The sequence below is a fragment of the Capricornis sumatraensis genome, chromosome 17, assembly GCF_032405125.1.
Source record: "Capricornis sumatraensis isolate serow.1 chromosome 17, serow.2, whole genome shotgun sequence".
Classification (NCBI taxonomy): Eukaryota; Metazoa; Chordata; class Mammalia; order Artiodactyla; family Bovidae; genus Capricornis; species Capricornis sumatraensis.
This window is the reverse complement of record NC_091085.1, coordinates 70,673,427-70,690,519: the sequence shown is the minus strand read 5'-3', so window position 1 is coordinate 70,690,519 and position 17,093 is coordinate 70,673,427. Positions and strand designations below refer to the sequence as shown.

Genomic DNA, 17,093 nt, shown 5'->3' with positions numbered 1-17,093 from the left:
GGGATCAAAGCCACATCCCCTGCGAGGCAGATTGTTAACCACCAGCCCACCAGGGAAGTCCCCGTTGCCCTTTCTCAGCCTGCCCCTGTATATTATGCATCATGCTTGGATTATCTTGTATCTTCACAACAGCTTTGGGAGGTGTTGCTGCTGCTGCTGCTAAGTCGCTTCAGTCTTATCCGACTCTGTGCGACCCCATAGACAGCAGCCCACCAGGCTCCCCCGTCCCTGGGATTCTCCAGGCAAGAACACTGGAGTGGGTTGCCATTTCCTTCTCCAATGCGTGTTTGTTATCCTCAGTTGACTCAGAGAAGTGAGATGAGATTGCAGGACTCTCCCAGCCAGTAAAAAAGGGACCCTAGCCATGCCCCCAAAGTATTGGAACCCTTTCTTCTACTCACCATCTCAAACCACATAGGTTCATTCTTCTTTTGGGGGAAGACCCCATCACTAGTGCCTCGGACCTAGTCAGGAACCACAGGAACTCTGCACAGACTTGGATGCGCTGGCAGTGTGGTGGTTGGGAAAGAGGGAGAGTCCGGGTCTGACCTACGACCTCGTGGGGCAGCGGCCCCTCAGCCCTCCCTCTCTGCCCCGCACCCCCAGGAACTTTGATGAGGTCATCTCCTGCTTTGCCAACGTGCCCAAGGACACCCCGCTTTTCAGCAAGGCCCGGAATTCCCTGTACTCTGAGGATGACAGCAAGGTGAGGATGTGAGCAGGGAGCAAGCCAAGGAGGGGCAGGCTGGGGGCCCCGGGCCCTTCTACTTGGTTTTCTTGGCGACCCCCCTTGGTTTTCTGTCCCAGAGCCTCCGAGAGGAGCCAATCCACATCCTGAACGTGGCCCTCCAGCACGCGGACCACCAGGAGGATGAGCAGCTGGTGCCCATTTTCCGAACATTTGTGCAGTCCAAGGTACTCTGGGCAGCCTCTGGGTCTGGGTCCCTGAGAAGGAGGAGGACCGTCTTGAGGTGTCCATGTGCCCGAGTTGTCTTGAGAGCTTCATAGCTGCAGGCCTTGCTGCCCACACCGGCTCTGCTTTGCCCGTGACCTTGGGCAGAGGAGGCTGAACAGGCCAGAAATTCAGCTTCTCCCCGCAGTAACACGGGGGTGGCGTTTCTCTCCCTGGGAGTTGGCGTAATAAGATGACACAGTATATACACCACCTTATGCAGACGATACAGTCAGTAAATGGTTTTGGAGTTGAGGGCAGTGTTTTCATTGGGATGAGCCAGAGAACTCGCTGTTGTATTTATTGGTTTTGGTTACACGGGGTCTTTGTTGCCACGAGTGGGCGTTCTCCATCTGTGGACAGCGGGGGCAGCTCTCGAGCTAGGGTGCTCGGGCTTCTTGTTGCAGTGGCTTCTCTTGTCGCGGAACACAGGCTCAAGGGCGTGAAGGCTTCCGTAGTTGTGGCTCACAGGCTTAGTTGCTCTGCGGCGTGTGGGATCTTCCCCAACCAGGGATCGAACCCCTGTCCCCTGCACTGGCAGATGGATTCTTTACCACTGGGCCACCAGGGAAGTCCAAAACTCCCAATTTTAAAATGGTCACTTACATTAACAACCATTTATGCAGATAACTGGGTTGGTTTTATAAACATGTGGTGTCATGTATAATAACGTGTGTGTGTATATATTTTAACAGCTGTATTGAACATAGTTTACGTACCATACCGTTCCTCCATATAAAGTATGCACTTCAGTGCTTCTTGGTACCATAGTCCTCTTTTCTGCAGTTTTGTTTTCCTTCGTTTCAGTTTCCCATGGCCAACTATAGTCCAAGAACATTAAATGGAAAATGCCATAAGTAGGCAATTTGTCAGTTTCAAGTCACGTGCCTTTCTGAGTTGCTATGAGGAAATACTGCACCATCTTGCTCAGTCTGACTCAGATGCGAATCATCCCTTTGTCCGGCGCATCCACCGTTTGTCACTTAGGAGGTGGCTGGGTTGTCCCATCAGTTGTCATGGTATTGCAGTAGTTAAGTCACCTGTATTTTATCTAATTATGCCCCAAAGTGCAAGGGTAGTGATACCAGCAATTCTGATATGCCAAAGAGAAGCCATAGGGTGCTTCTCTTAAATGAAAAGGTGAAAGTTCTTGACTTAATAAGGCAGGAAAAAAAACGTGAGTTGCTAAGATCTACAGTAAGATTGACTCTTCTAGCCATGAAATTGTGAAGGAGGAAAAAAGAAATGTACCCTTAAACTGCAAACATTATGGCCACAGTGAGTGATAAGTGCCTAGTTAAGACAGAAAAGGCATTAAACTACAAGAAAATATTTTGAGAGCCCACAATCACATAGCTTTTATTACAGTAAATGGCTATAATTTTTCTATGTGGTTAATCTCCTATTGTGGGCTTTCCTGGTGGCTCAGGAAAAGAATCTGCCTACAATACAGAAGACCCAGGATTGATCCCTGGATCAGGAAGATTCCCTGGAGAAGGGAATGGCAACCCACTCCAGTATTCTTGCCTGGAGAATTCCATGAACAGAAGAACCTGGCGGGCTACAGTACCTAATTTGTAAATTAAACTTTATTGTAGGTATGTATAGGGGAAAAAAAAAAAAAAACCTAGTATATATAGGGTTTGGTATTATCCATGGTTCTATTCATCCACGAGATCGTGGATCATATTCCCGGTCAGTAAGGAGAGACTACTAATATATTCATAGACTTGTGTAACCATCATTACGGTCATTTTATTTTAGAACGTTTTCACCACCCCCACCAAAATACCCCATACCCATTAGCAGCCACCCCATTTTCCCTGAACTCAACACCCTTTTCCCTGCCCTCGAAAACCACTAATCTACTTTCTGTCTGTGAATTTGCTCATTCTGGGTGTTTCCTATCAATAAACTAAGTGGAGTTTCATACCATATGAGGCCTTTGGAGACTGGCCTCTTTTACTTGGCATGTTTTCAAGGTTCATCCAGGTATCAGGACCTCATTCCTTTGTGTGACCAACTATGATCCTATTGTATGTTTGGTTTTTAATGCAGAAAAACATCCTTGTGGAGTGTGGACTCCGAAGAATCACATTCCTCATTGCCCAAGAGGTCAGTCCGATGTTCGGCACATCTGAGTTCTTCACGTTCTTCAAGACTCGGTGCTATTTATTTGAAGTTTGCTCTGTAGATTGGGGTGGGAAAGATCAATGGCTTAAAGGAGGGATGGCTTTCCAAATGATTTGTTCTAGCAGTGGACTGGGTAATGGTTAAAAATCGTAAAACAAGTCTATAAATATTTAAATAAGTCTTGCTTGACTTAATTGTCTTTCATATGTCTTTTTTTGCAGAAAGAATTTCCCAAGTTTTTCACATTCAGAGCAAGAGATGAGGTATGGTGAAGAGCAATGAAGCGGTTCTCTCTTCCCTGGGATCTTTGATATTCAGGAAGAATATTGTCCCCAGTCCTTATGATCCCTGTATTCTAGAAGTGCAACTTAAGTGCAGACTCCAGCCTTCCTCTGGGCTGGTATTTCCAGTGAGAGCCCCACGTTTGTATGTGGGCCTCAAACCTCACATTTCCTTTCAGCCTTTGCTATACACGTTTCTGTCTCACCTGGAGAATTTTTATACTTGCTGCTGTAACTCTGTAAGACACATCTCCCACCCTCTTTTGTTTGTATTCTTCTAGGACAGTGGTTTGCAAACTATGGCTTGCAGACTGGCTCCCTGTTTTTTAGGGGTCGATTGGTTGGTTTTTGTTTTGTTTTTTTGGCCGTGACACACATGGCTTGCAGAATCCTAGTTCTCTGACCAGGAAACGAACCCAGGCCCCCTGCAGTAGAAGCACAGAGTCTCAGCCACTGGACCACCAGGAAATTCCCCAGCCCCCTGTTTTTATAACCAAAGTGTGATTGGGACACAGGCCATACTCATTAATCTCTTGCTGTCTCCCATGGCTTTCTGGCTCCAGCAGTACAATCAGGCAGAGTCGAGTACACTCAGCCCTCCATGTCTGCAGTTTCCACATCCGTGGATTCACCCAACCACAGGTGGAATCTCTGTGATTGGTCTTATCTGCGGATGCAGAACACATGGCTTCAGAAGTCAGACTGTGTTTGTGAACGACTGTGTACTCCATCGGTTCTCTGGCCTTTTGAGAAAAAGTTTGCTCATCCCTGTTCTAGAAAAGGCGATCTTGTTCCCAGCACAGACCCAGCCTCCAGCAAACAGTATTTTAATCTATCCAGAGCCTCACTTTACTACTTAAGACCCATCCTTCTTTTAGCCTCTGCAGTTAAAACTCTAGCCCCATCAGTCACTTCCTTCTGGGGACCAGTCTCCGCAAGGAAACCAGGGCTTAGGGACTTCTTGAGAAGTACTCTGTGTCGTGGCTCAGAGAACGCAGCCGGGTGGGCCGCAGGTGCTGGGGACTCACTGGGCTCCCCCAGGGCTAAGAGGCTTGCACCAGCACAGGGCCTTCCTCTCTGCTGGAGCTTCACAAAATCTCAACTCTCCAATCTCTCGAGCTCATGGTTAGAGGACACTATGACTGCCTCATTCCTGAGCACTAAACCCACAGCGCCAGGGGGCATGCAGGACAGGGCGCGGATCAGCGGGCATGCCACCTCAGTGTCCAGCTCCACATGGGTCTGTGTGTCTGTCTGTTTTCTCTCCCCGGTCGGCCTGCAGTTTGCAGAAGATCGCATCTACCGTCACTTGGAGCCGGCCCTGGCCTTCCAGCTGGAGCTCAGCCGATTGCGAAACTTTGACGTGACCGCCATGCCCTGCGCCAACCACAAGATGCACCTGTACCTGGGCGCCGCCAGAGTGAAGGAGGGTGCCGAGGTCACGGACCACAGGTTCTTCATCCGGGTCATCATCAGGCACTCGGACCTGATCACCAAGGTCAATGTCAATGGGTGTTTGTGTCTCCCCCTGAACTTGTCCCTCAGGGGCCGGCCTTGCCGGGATTGAGTCCCACTCGGGGCAGGGCCTGGGCTGCATGCGGGGATCGCAGGGTGAACGGGGCACCCACAGCCCTGGCCTTGTAACCGACAGTCCAGTCTAGAGGGGACAGGAGGTAGATAGTGGCTTATTTTCATGGGGTAACGTGCAGATTCTTTCTTCCATCCCAGAGATGTGTCTGCATGAGAGAATCAGGAGGATAGAAAAGAAAGGTCCTGGTAGTTAAGGGGCTTTTTCTGTATTTGTTGATTGAGTGCGCCATCATGTCCCATTGTTTCTCTCATTTACAAAAGTAATTCATGACTATCCTGCGAAGATTGCAAGCAATACTGAAAACACTTCCACAAATAAAAGAAATCAAAGAAAAGGACCCAGAATCCTGCCACTCAGGGGTCAGCCCTGTTGGTGACCCTTTGTGGGCCTCATTCCATACGTGTATTCGAATTGGGTTGTAGGTAGAAGGTTCCAGATGGGAGCTCAGGCTGGACATACCATGTAAAGACTTGGTTTTTACTGTAGACCTCCTTCTATGTTAATGAAGATGATCCCCTCCCTGCAGTTCCCTAGCACGGAGGTATCACATGTATGTAATGTTTTTAAGGAATCCTCTAGTGATGAGTGCTAAGCTAATCTCAGTGTTTTCCTGCCTCAGGTGTTCTAATAGCTTTTATGATTATCCAGGTAAGTGCAAGTCGCTCAGTCGTGTCCGACTCTTTGCGACCCCATGGACTGTAGAGTCCATGGAATTCTCCAGGCCAGAATACTGGAGTGGGCAGCCATTCCCTTCTCCAGGGGGTCTTCCCAACCCAGGGATCGAACCCGGGTCTCCCACGTTGCCAGCAGATTCTTTACCAGCTGAACCACCAGGGAAGGCCAACAGACCAGGAAATGGTTGCCATTGAAAAGATGGTTTGTTCGTCACTCACAGATCCCAAGGGGAGGGGGCACTCTATCATGGGGACCACGTGGGGAAGTGCCAGGGCTGCTCAGGAGGCCGTGCGAGGGGGGATTCATGGTCAGGGGCCTTTATTGTGGGTTTCGCAGGAAGGACCAGGTGAGGCAGGTGGGCAGGCTTGGCAGTGGCTGCCTTGAGTGATTTCAGCAGGCTCTGAACATAGGGGCTGTCTCTAGTTGTCTGATGCCTGGCCCTGGGTTGATTAGGGCCCGAGGACAGTAGCCTGGGGCGTGAGCCTGATGAGGAATAGCAGGGTGTGGACCGTGGATTGGTTGGATTGGTTTGTTTGCCTAAAAAGCGGGCTCAAGGGCGAGTTGTTTACAATATCTCGAAAGAGACTTTAAGACCCCTCTGGGGTCAGCACAGCAGAAAACACAAAAAATAAAAGAGGTGCCGAGTACACGAGTCGGCCTTGGACATCTCTTTGCCTCTGGAGGTGGGGCTCTGCTGTCTTACCGGGTGCACCTTTCAGAGGAGGGGCTGTTCTCCCCTCTCCCTAACTCTCTGAGCCCTACACCCCTGGCCTTAGCGGTTGCCCCCTCCCGCTTTTACAGGAAGCCTCCTTCGAGTACCTCCAGAACGAGGGTGAGCGGCTGCTCCTGGAGGCCATGGACGAGCTGGAGGTGGCATTCAATAACACCAGCGTGCGCACCGACTGCAACCACATCTTCCTCAACTTTGTGCCCACCGTCATCATGGACCCCTCCAAGGTCTCCCTTCAGCGGGCGGGGCTCTCACCAGGCTCTGGGGGTTCACCTTCCCTGGGACCCTCCTGCTTTGGGGTATTGTCTCCCGGTGTGTGAGACCCCAGCTGCAGGGTGCATATGTGCGTGTCTGAGCCTCGATTGCTGCAGGTGGAGCACAAAGCTTCCATCAATTAATTCTAGAGCCGTATTCCAGCCACCCCCCTGAGGACTGTCCCTAAGGATGTTCCCCCTCCATGGGCATGCTTCACTTTTCAGGAAATGCGGATGCCCAGAATGTCCTCTGCGAAACAGAGCTCTGGCCTCTCCCTGGTTCCAGGCTCTGTCGTGGGCTGCCGGTGGGTGAGGGAGTGGGTAAGAACCTGAGGTCTGTGGCTCAACCATCCTCCACGGCTGGCTCCTCCACAGCTGCTTCCTCACAAGCAGGCAGAGTTTGTGGTGGTGATTCTGGGATGAAAGAAGTCCTTTCAGTCCATCAGCTTGGCATGTGGGGTGGGGTGCAGAGGCTCATGCTGACTCCCCAGCTCCACCAGTTCATGTCGTTCCCAGAAAAAATGCATAGGCTTGGGATACATGACGGAGAGGAAGACATAGGAGCTCTAGCTCTTACCAGCCTCAGTTTCCTCCTCTGTCAATGGGGGACAAAAATGCTAGCCTCTCTGGGTAACTGTGGGGACAGAATGAGACACTGAGCTTAAATCAAAGATGCCTTTGCGTCTTATCAGCTAACAGTGATACATGCAACATATTACTGTGCTGTATACACGCAGTGCATTTTGCATTCGGTATATTTCACCATTCTGTCATTGTCAGAGCGAGAACGGTTACGAGTGTGCGCAGTTTAGGTTCTGAAATTGAACCGCTGTGGTTTGTGGCAGATCGAGGAGTCGGTGCGGTCCATGGTGATGCGCTACGGCAGCCGGCTGTGGAAGCTCCGCGTGCTTCAGGCTGAGGTCAAGATCAACATCCGTCAGACCACCACCGACAGCGCCATCCCCATCCGCCTCTTCATCACCAACGAGTCAGGCTACTACCTGGACATCAGCCTCTACAAGGAAGTGACGGACCCCAGATCTGGGAACGTAAGCCCGGGCTGGGTCACAGAAGTCGCGTCAGAGTGGAGGCCCGAGCCCCTGCTCCGTGTCCGTGGGTCTGTGTCTGCTTCAGGAAAGTTCATTTGTGTCAGATGTTAGAGTCTACACAGAAGTGACACCACGTGGCGTCTTTCTGACGTACTCCACTTGGTATGCTAGTCTCTAGGTCCCTCCATGTTGCGGCCAGTGGCGTTACTTTGCTCGTTTTGGTGGCTGAGTAGCATTCCCTCTTGGCATTTTCATTGAGGCAGGAAGAAATAAATTGAGCAGGAGTGTGGTTCTCTGAGACTTGCCTCCCTCACTCTCCCTCTTTCTCTCTTTCTGGTCCAGATCTTGTTTCACTCCTTTGGCAGCAAGCAAGGCCCCCAGCATGGGATGCTGATCAACACTCCCTATGTCACCAAGGATCTGCTTCAGGCCAAGCGGTTCCAGGCCCAGTCCCTGGGCACCACCTACGTGTATGACTTCCCGGAAATGTTCAGGCAGGCAAGTCCTGGGACTGAGACTCAGTACTGCCCGGGGTCCCCCTTTAGAGACTCCACCAGCATCCACAACCATTCTCAGTTACTTTTCTAAAGACCTCACTCTAAAAAACAGTCTGCGTGAACGAAAAGAAACTAATATTGGGAATGACTTCATAGTATGTTTTTCTAAAACAAGACTTATTTCATCCCAGTGGTAAAAAGAAAATAATATAGAAACTTTGGACAACAAAGGAGAGTGGAAGGAATAAAAAAGTAACTCTTAGTTCCGTATACTAAAGACAAATTGCTTACCATTTCCTTCTGGTCTTGTTAATGGATATATTAAATACCTGCTATAAGCCAGGCACCATTCTAAGGGTGGCTAGACCATGAGGAAGAGGATGGGGTCACTCACTACCTTTGAGGAATTTAAAAAAATAATGTTTTATGTTTTTATGAATTTTGAAGTATACACTGGATACAGAATCTATACTGGGTATTTCCTTCAAGCATGTTTTCTATGCCTATATTTTTTTACGTAGAAGTGCCTTTCAAGGAGACTGACCACACTGGCACTGGTGATGAGGATGCCTTTTACATCCTCTCCGTTGCCTTGTGAATGACGTTCATGAAACTGAGACTGTGGACAGGAAAGCATCAGTGCACTTCAGGCATGAGATGCGGGGTAGTAGGAAAAGCTGCTGTTTAGGGTCAGGAAGTCCTGGACTTGAATCCCAAATCTGTCCTTTTCTTCCTGTTTGTCCCCCAGGCAAGTTCCTTCACCTCTCGGGGCCTCTCTTCTCTCCTCTGTTCAATGAGAATAATAATTAGTACCTGCCTCCCAAGGTTGTAGTAAGAAATACATATTAAGTATTCAGTAGAGGACACAACTGAGTGACTTCCTTTCACTTTTCACTTTCATGCATTGGAGAAGGAGGAAATGGCAACCCACTCCAGTGTTCTTGCCTGGAGAATCCCAGGGACGGCGGAGCCTGGTGGGCTGCCATCTATGGGGTCGCACAGAGTCGAACACGACTGAAGTGACTTAGCAGCAGCAGCAGCAGAGGCTATTTTAATAAATGGAAACTTTTATGATTAAGAATGTTATTGTCTGTATCCTTCTGCCTTGGACATCATGGTCCACAAGAATAAGAAACAGACATATCAAAAATAAATCCATCCACTTTTCTTTTAGATAAGGAAAGAGTACTGTGGACTACCCATAAATTTGAAAACAGATGAAAAGGAATATTTCCCAGAAACATTCATCTTATCAAAACTAACTCAAGAAGAAATAGAAAATACAGATTATAAGCATTAGTGAAATTGAATTACTCCATCTGTTCTACCTTTAAAAAAAAAAAACTGGAGTTCTTGATCAATGCATTAAAATAAGAAAAAGAAATAAAAGATACAAGAATAGAAAGAAGCAAAGTGGTGTTTTTTTGTAGATGATAAAATGCCTATACAAGTAATCCAAGAGGATTTGAAGAAGCAGCAAGATAATACAGCAAGATTACTAGGTACAAGTGCATGCCTGTTCACTCAGTCTTGCCCGATTCTGCAGCCCCATGAACTGTAGCCCACCAGGCTCCTCTGTCCATGAGATTTTCCAGGCACGAATACTGGAGTGAGTTGCCATTCCCTTCTCCAGCTAGGTCAGTGTACAAAAATTAATTGTGCTCTCATAGACAAGCAATAATTCTAAGATCTAATTGGAAAAATGCCGTTTACAATATTAAGATCAACTCTAAAGTTTCCCTAGGAATAAATTTTTAAAAAAGACAAGGCCTTTGTAGGGGAAATTTTGAAACTTTATGCCTTTATACTTTAAGCCTAAATAAACAGAGATATATCATGCTTATGAATGATCAGAAGAGGCAATACTGTAAACATAATAGTTCCCCACATAATATATTCAGTATACTTCTGGAGTTTTGGGTGCAACTTAAAAGTTCATAGGAAAAGTAAAAGTTTGTGAATAGCAAAAGCAATTTTGAAAAAAATAATCTGGGGGACTTGTCTTAGCCGTCCTTTAAAATAAGTCACTATTTTCAAGCAGCTGTACTTACTGTAATGCATAATATTACTGTAATGGAGCTAAACAGATAGACCAATGGAACAGAATAGAGTCTAGAATCAGACCCACTTATAAACAAAGCCTTGACAGAAGGCAGAGGTGGAATTGTGAAGGAAGGGAAATACATCTCACTAAAAGATACAAAGACATTTCTTATCTAATTTGGAAAATAAATTTTTATTTCTACCTCATCTGGTATACAAAAATAAATTTCAAGAGAATTAAAACCACTTGGAGTGAGTCAAAAGCATAAGCATAGGAAAACCGCACAAATTTGACTACATTAAAACTTAAAAGTTATTTATGTAAAAAGACCCCAGCTTGGGGGACCCCAAGCTGGGGCTCTGGGACAACCCAGAGTGATGGGGTGGGGAGGGAGGTGGGGGGGGTTCAGTATCGGGGAGACATGTACACCCATGACTGATTCATGTCTATGTATGGTGAAAAACCACCACAATATTGTAATTAGCCTCTAATTAAATTAATTAATTTTTTAAAAAAAGACCCCAGCTTGGGAGAATATGTTTCAATGTCTGTTACCAGCAAGAGATTAGAACAATATTATGTAAGAGAAACTCTGATCAGTATATTCTAAGGTGCTCACCTAGGTGACAATCAGTGAAGTATGGATCAACATTACAGCAAAAAAAATATCAGTATAATTTCACACCCAGCAGATGGGAAAGCATGAAAATATTTGACAAAACCAGATGTGGACAAGTATATGGACCAAAGGAGCTCTCACACATTTTTACTGTAAAGCAATTTGATAATATCTAAGAAAACTGAAGATTCACATATGCTATGACCCAGCAATTCCACTCCTAGGTATATACCAATGTAAAAAGACCATAGGAATGTTCTTTATAGCATTATCGGTAGTACTGTAGAAATGGGAATCTAAACGTTTCTACTCAAAATCATGAGTAAATAAATTGTGACATATTCATTCCATGAAAAACTGAACATGAGGGAAAAGGAATAAACCAGAGCTAAATTTATCAACATGGATAAATCTCTCAAATATACTGGAGAGTTGGAAAAATAAGTTGTAGAAGGACATACCTGGTGTGACACCATTTATTTAAAAGAGAAGTCATGCAAAATAATGCTACATGTCTTAATGTCTGCACATATGATGAGATAAAAGCATAAACACATACAGAGGACTTGACTGACACTAAGTTCAGGATGGGCTTCCCTACTGGCTCAGCTGGTAAAGAATTTGCCTGCAAAGCAGGAGACCTGGGCTCGAACCCCTGGGTTGGGAAGATCTCCTGGAGAAGGAAATGGCAACCCACTCCAGTACTCTTGCCTGGAGAATTTCATGGACAGAGGAGCCGAGCAGGTTATATCCATAGGATCACAAAGAGTTGGATACAAATGTGTGACTTTCACTTTCTTTCAAGTTCAGGATAATGGTTACCTGAGGGGAGCATGGGGAGGGACAGATGGGAATGGGATGGGAAGGGGCACACCAGGGGTTTCAGCTGCATTTCTATTATTTCTTATTAAAAAATTCTTAAAGCAACTTTGGAGAAATTATGATTTGACAAAACTGCAAGATAGACGCACAGGTATTTATTTTTTCTGCATGTTTTTGCTGAGTGCTTTAACTAGTTTGTGATTAAGAAAGAAAGGCAGCCCTAGAAAATGTACTTCCTTACTGGCAACTTCAGATTTTTCTCTTTCCTCCCTTCTCTGTAGGCTCTTTTTAAAATGTGGCACTCCCCAGACAAATACCCCAAAGACATCCTGACGTACACCGAGCTCGTGCTGGATCCGCAGGGCCAGCTGGTGGAGATGAACCGACTTCCTGGAGGAAATGAGGTAAAGAACTGAGTCGGTTTGCTCTACAGAAGAAATTAACACAACATTGTAGATCAACTGTACTTCAGTAAAAGTTTTTTAAAAAGCAAACCCACAGAGCCCAGCTCCTGGCTGGAATCCTCCTTTAAAAAAATTTTCTCCCTAGGGGTTTCGCTGGCTGTTGAGTGGTTAAGACTTTCTTTCCAGTGTAGGAAGGGCTTCCCTGGTGATTCAGCTGCTAAAGAATCCACCTGCAATGCAGGAGACCTGGGTGCGATCCCTGGGTTGGGAAGATCCCCTGGAGAAGGGAAACGCCACCCACTCCAGTATTCTGGCCTGGAGAATTCCATGGACTGTATAGTCCATGGAGTTGCAAAGAGTTGGTCACGACTGAGCGACTTTCACTTTCCATTAAAGGGGGTGCAGGTTCGATCCCTGGTCGGGGGACTAAGATCCCACATGTCTCATGGCTGAAAAAACAAAAGATAAAACAGAAGCAATATTGTAATAAATTCAGTAAAGACTTTTAAAATGGTCCACATTAAAAAAAACCCAACAACTTAAAAATCTTTTTTCTCCCTGAAGAAGCAAACCTGTTTTCTCGTGCACTCATCTCCTTTCCAGGTGGGCATGGTGGCCTTCAAAATGAGGTTTAAGACCCTCGAGTACCCAGAAGGGCGTGACATTATCCTCATCAGCAATGACATCACCTTCCATATTGGATCCTTCGGCCCCGGAGAAGACCTTCTGTACCTGCGGGCGTCCGAGCTGGCCCGGGCCGAGGGCATCCCCAAAGTCTACCTCGCGGCCAACAGTGGGGCCCGTATCGGCCTGGCAGAGGAGATCAAGCACATGTTCCAGGTGGCTTGGGTGGACCCGGAAGACCCCCACAAGGTACGGCGGGAAGCTGGCGTGGCAGTGTGATTCCACCTAGCTCCTGCTGTGTTTTCCGAGGGAGTGACAGTACCTCTAAGGGAGTGGGGGGAAAAGTCTTGCTCTTAGCACGGATACATGTGGTGGTGGTGGTTTGGTCGCTAAGTCCAAACTTAGCGTGTCCGACTCTTAGGTGTCCGACTCTTGTGAGCCCATAGACTGTAGCCTGCCAGGCTCCTCTGTCCATGGGATTCTCCAGGCAGGAATACTGGAGTGGGTTGCCATGCCCTCCCCAGAGGATCTTCCCGACCCAGGGATCAAACCTGCCTTTCTTATGTCTCCTGCATTGGCAGGCAGGTTCTTTACCACTGATGCCACCTGGGAACCCTCATTCCTTCTTAGCCACTAGCAGATGACTCTGGTTCCTTATCTGTAAAATGGGAATAATCGTAGTAGTCACTTCAGAGAGCTCTGAAAGTGGTAGTCAGTCATGTCCGATTCTTTGTAACCCCATGGACTATAGCCCACCAGGCTTCTCTGTCCATGGGATTCTCCAGGCAGGAATACTGGAGTGGGTAGCCATTTCCTTCTCCAGAGGATTTTCCAACCCAGGGATTGAACCCACGTCTGCTGCATTGGCAGGCGGATTCTTTACCACTGAGCTACTTCAGAAGCCCTCAGGAGGATCCTTGGAGGACAATAATGAAAATAGTTATTTCTTATATAAACATGTAGTTAATACATACCGACCATCTTCTGAACACAGTACGTACCAAGCATGCAGAGGTGAGTGGTATATGATCCCTGGCCTCAGGAAGTTCTTAAAATTCATCCAGAAGACCTCAGGACATCATAAAAGGCAGAATGAATAAAGAAAAACACACATCTTTTGATGTGAAAATGCAGGGGACAGAGGCATTCTTTGCAACCACAGCACAGGTTCTCAAGGAGGTGGTATTGTCCCCCCAAAAGGGACAAAAAGTATTATTTTCATGTAAAAGCGCACACACACGCATATGTACATTTATTAATAACCAGTATATCTATAATAAAACTTGACGGGGGCAAAGGGGTTGGTAATCAGGGAAAAAGAAGTATCTAAAAGGCTCCTTTGGGGAGAGAGAATGAAAAGATTAGACGACACTGAATCAGTGACTTCCCTGGTGGTCCAGTGGTTAAAACTCCCCCTATCAATGCAGGAGCTGAGGGGTCAATCCCTGGTGGAGGAGCTAAGATCCCATGTGGCTGGGGACCAAAAAAACAAAACATAAAGCAGAAACAATATTGTAACAAATTCAATAAAGATTTAAAAACAAATAGTGAATCAGAGAGACCAGGGGAAAAGTGAGGTTGTGTGGTAACTGGCAAACACAGAGCAGACATTCAGTTAATTGGTGTTATTAATGTGTTAACATCAGATGTCTGTTAACATCAGATGGGTGACTGTGTTATTAACACGGTATCCTCCCTGCATCCCTAAAACACAGTGCTGGCACTAAAAACAGTGGCTGTTGAGTACATGGAGCTGGACTCATAGCCTCATTGAAGTATTTACATATTTTTAAGGGAATTAAATACCTGTACCTGACCCCCCAAGACTACACCAGAATCAGCTCCCTGAACTCCGTCCATTGTAAACACGTGGAGGAAGATGGAGAATCCAGGTAAATAACTTAGCAGGCAGCTCCCACGTTCTGACTGTGGTTCATTTCAGCTGCTCGTGGGGAATCTGCCTCTGGGCTGGTGACAATTTCTCAAGCAGGTGGGGGTATTTGTACAGAGCGACCCCCCAGCTTCCATTGTGTGACAGCTCAGACACCTGAGGCCCCCTTTAGGGTGACCCCATCCTTGCTGTCCCCACATGAGGTACATCTCTCACAAAAACAGCACATCACTCGGGGACAGTTAGGGTGGATTCCCGCATGTCCCCAGAGCTTGCGGGCTCACATTTTATGACCAAATGAGCCAAACTGACTCACTGGGTGAGCTGGGAAGACGTGGACAGGGTCTGCTCCATGAGAACATCAGGGGCAATACTGGTGTCTTTTCCAGGGAAGGTTGTAGGTTTTTAAAATCAGATTTTGAGTTAAATCAAAATTTCCCAGGCTGAGTTTCCTGGGATGTTAGTCATTGATTTGCGGGGAGGGAGGGAGTGAAGATTTTAAGTTTCGGAAACACTGGGTTAGATGAGATCCAACAAGCATCTTTACTGCAGACCTTCTCAGAGCGTTTAATGCACTGAAATGCCTTGTGAATCTCTAATGGGTTAGGGCCTAACCCAGCCTTTTTGGCACCAGGGACTGATTTCACAGAAGACAATTTTTCACGGACGGCGGAGGCAGGGATGGTTTTAAGATGGTTCAGTTGCTGCACTTGCTGTGCACTTTACTTCTATAATTATTACATCAGCTCCCCGTCAGGTCATCAGGGAGGTTGGGCTGTGCAGTGGACTCATGTGGCCATGACTGACTGGTCATGAACCAAGTGCCTTCTCCTGGCACACGCTCATCTCGCTGCAGACCAAAGGCTGTTCGATTGTCTCCGAAGGAGTGCAGGGCAGGGGTGATGCTTTGTTAGGACAGCCTCTGAATCAGCGGACTTTCTCTTTGGTTGGAGGGGTGATCATCATCGAGGCTGTACGTGCCCTTCTGGAAACTTTAGGGCCAATCGTGAGGGTCCTAGACCCCGGCATTCATCTCACTGGTGGCTGCTCTCTCACCCTCCAGCCCCTCGCCTTGCTCAGCCTTCCTTCCCCGGGTCCGTGGGAAGCGCATCAGCCTTGGATTGTCCTGGGCTGGAGCTCAGTCTGTAACTCTCCTTTGGTTCCTGAAGGTACGTCATCACGGACATCATCGGGAAGGAGGAGGGCCTGGGCGTAGAGAACCTGAGGGGCTCAGGCATGATTGCTGGGGAGACCTCCCAGGATTACGACGAGATCGTCACCATCAGCATGGTGAGTCCCCGCCCGTTTTCTTTTCCAACTCAACTCTTTATTATGGAAACTTTAATCAGGAAAAGCCTGTCATACAAAGTGAAGGAAGTCAGAAAGAGAAAAGCAAATGTCATATATTAACACGTATGTATGGAATTTAGAAAACTGGTGCTGATGAACCAATTTGCAGGGCGGAAATAGAGACACAGACACAGAGGGCAGACTTGTGGACACAGCAGGGGAAGGGGAGGGTGGGACGAATTGAGTGGCACTGAAACATACATTATACATTACTGTATGTAACAGAGCCAGCGGGAAGCTGCTGCATGACAGGGAGCTCAGCTCAACGCTCTGTGACAATCCAGAGGGGTGGGCTGGGGTAGAGGGTGGGAGGGAGGTTCAGGGGGGCGGGGACATATGCCTTCTGATGGCTGATTCACGTTGCTGTACGGAAACAACCAACACAACATTGTAAAGTGATTATCCTCCAATTAAAAATAAATGAAAAAAAAAATAGTCGTGAAAGTAAAGAGAATTGATAACGAGCCCCGTGTACTCATCACCGGCTCCAACAGTTGTCAGCGTGTAACCATTCCTGCATCCTCAGCCCATCTGCCCACTGTTCTGGAATATTTTAAAGCAGCCTCCACTTATATCTTTCCATCTGTAAGTACCGTAGTGTGGTTCTTTGCTAGATAAATGCTCCCCCATTCATTTTTTTTTTTTAAAAATAACATAACCACGATACTATTAAACCCAACAATAACAGCAGCAATTCTTTGATATCGTCAGAACTCAACTTGGGTTCAGTTTTCATAGTTATCTCAAAATGTCTTATTATAGTTGGTTGGCTTGAATCAGGATTCAATCTCTTCTTTAAAAGATATTGAGTATTTAGAAGAACTTTTGGGCCTTCCCTGGTAGCCCAGTGGCTAAGACTCCACATTTTCTCTGCAAGGGGGCATGGGTTCAGTCCCTGGTTAGGGAACTACAATCTTGCATGCCCAGCAGTGTGGGAGAAAAAAAAAAAAAACTTTTATCTAATTTTAACTGGTACTAAATGACTGTCTTCTCATTCCCTAGAAATGTCTTCTGTTTCTGCTGGAGTCATAGTAATCGTTCTCTTTAGTGGTAAACTGTCACTCAAGTCCTGATCTTCACCCTTGGTGTTGGCCTTCAGTTTCCAAGGTGGGAAATGCTGGCCTTGAGTGTCTTCCTTGGGATTATCATCTAGGTGTCGTTATGTATCTTTCGTACC

The 17,093-nt window shown here is 46.9% G+C and overlaps 1 protein-coding gene across 1 annotated transcript in view; it reads left to right on the top strand.

The window, feature by feature from the left end:
• ACACB (acetyl-CoA carboxylase beta) overlaps positions 1–17,093 on the top strand; it is a 98,254-nt gene that overhangs the window by 63,297 nt on the left and 17,864 nt on the right. The window contains exons 29-40 of the mRNA XM_068989602.1: positions 607–706; positions 808–915; positions 3,011–3,067; positions 3,307–3,348; positions 4,649–4,864; positions 6,434–6,589; positions 7,462–7,665; positions 8,008–8,163; positions 11,929–12,051; positions 12,655–12,924; positions 14,470–14,567; positions 15,736–15,856. Coding sequence (XP_068845703.1) covers positions 607–706; positions 808–915; positions 3,011–3,067; positions 3,307–3,348; positions 4,649–4,864; positions 6,434–6,589; positions 7,462–7,665; positions 8,008–8,163; positions 11,929–12,051; positions 12,655–12,924; positions 14,470–14,567; positions 15,736–15,856 — 1,651 coding nt within the window. The remainder of the gene's footprint in view (positions 1–606; positions 707–807; positions 916–3,010; positions 3,068–3,306; positions 3,349–4,648; positions 4,865–6,433; positions 6,590–7,461; positions 7,666–8,007; positions 8,164–11,928; positions 12,052–12,654; positions 12,925–14,469; positions 14,568–15,735; positions 15,857–17,093) is intronic.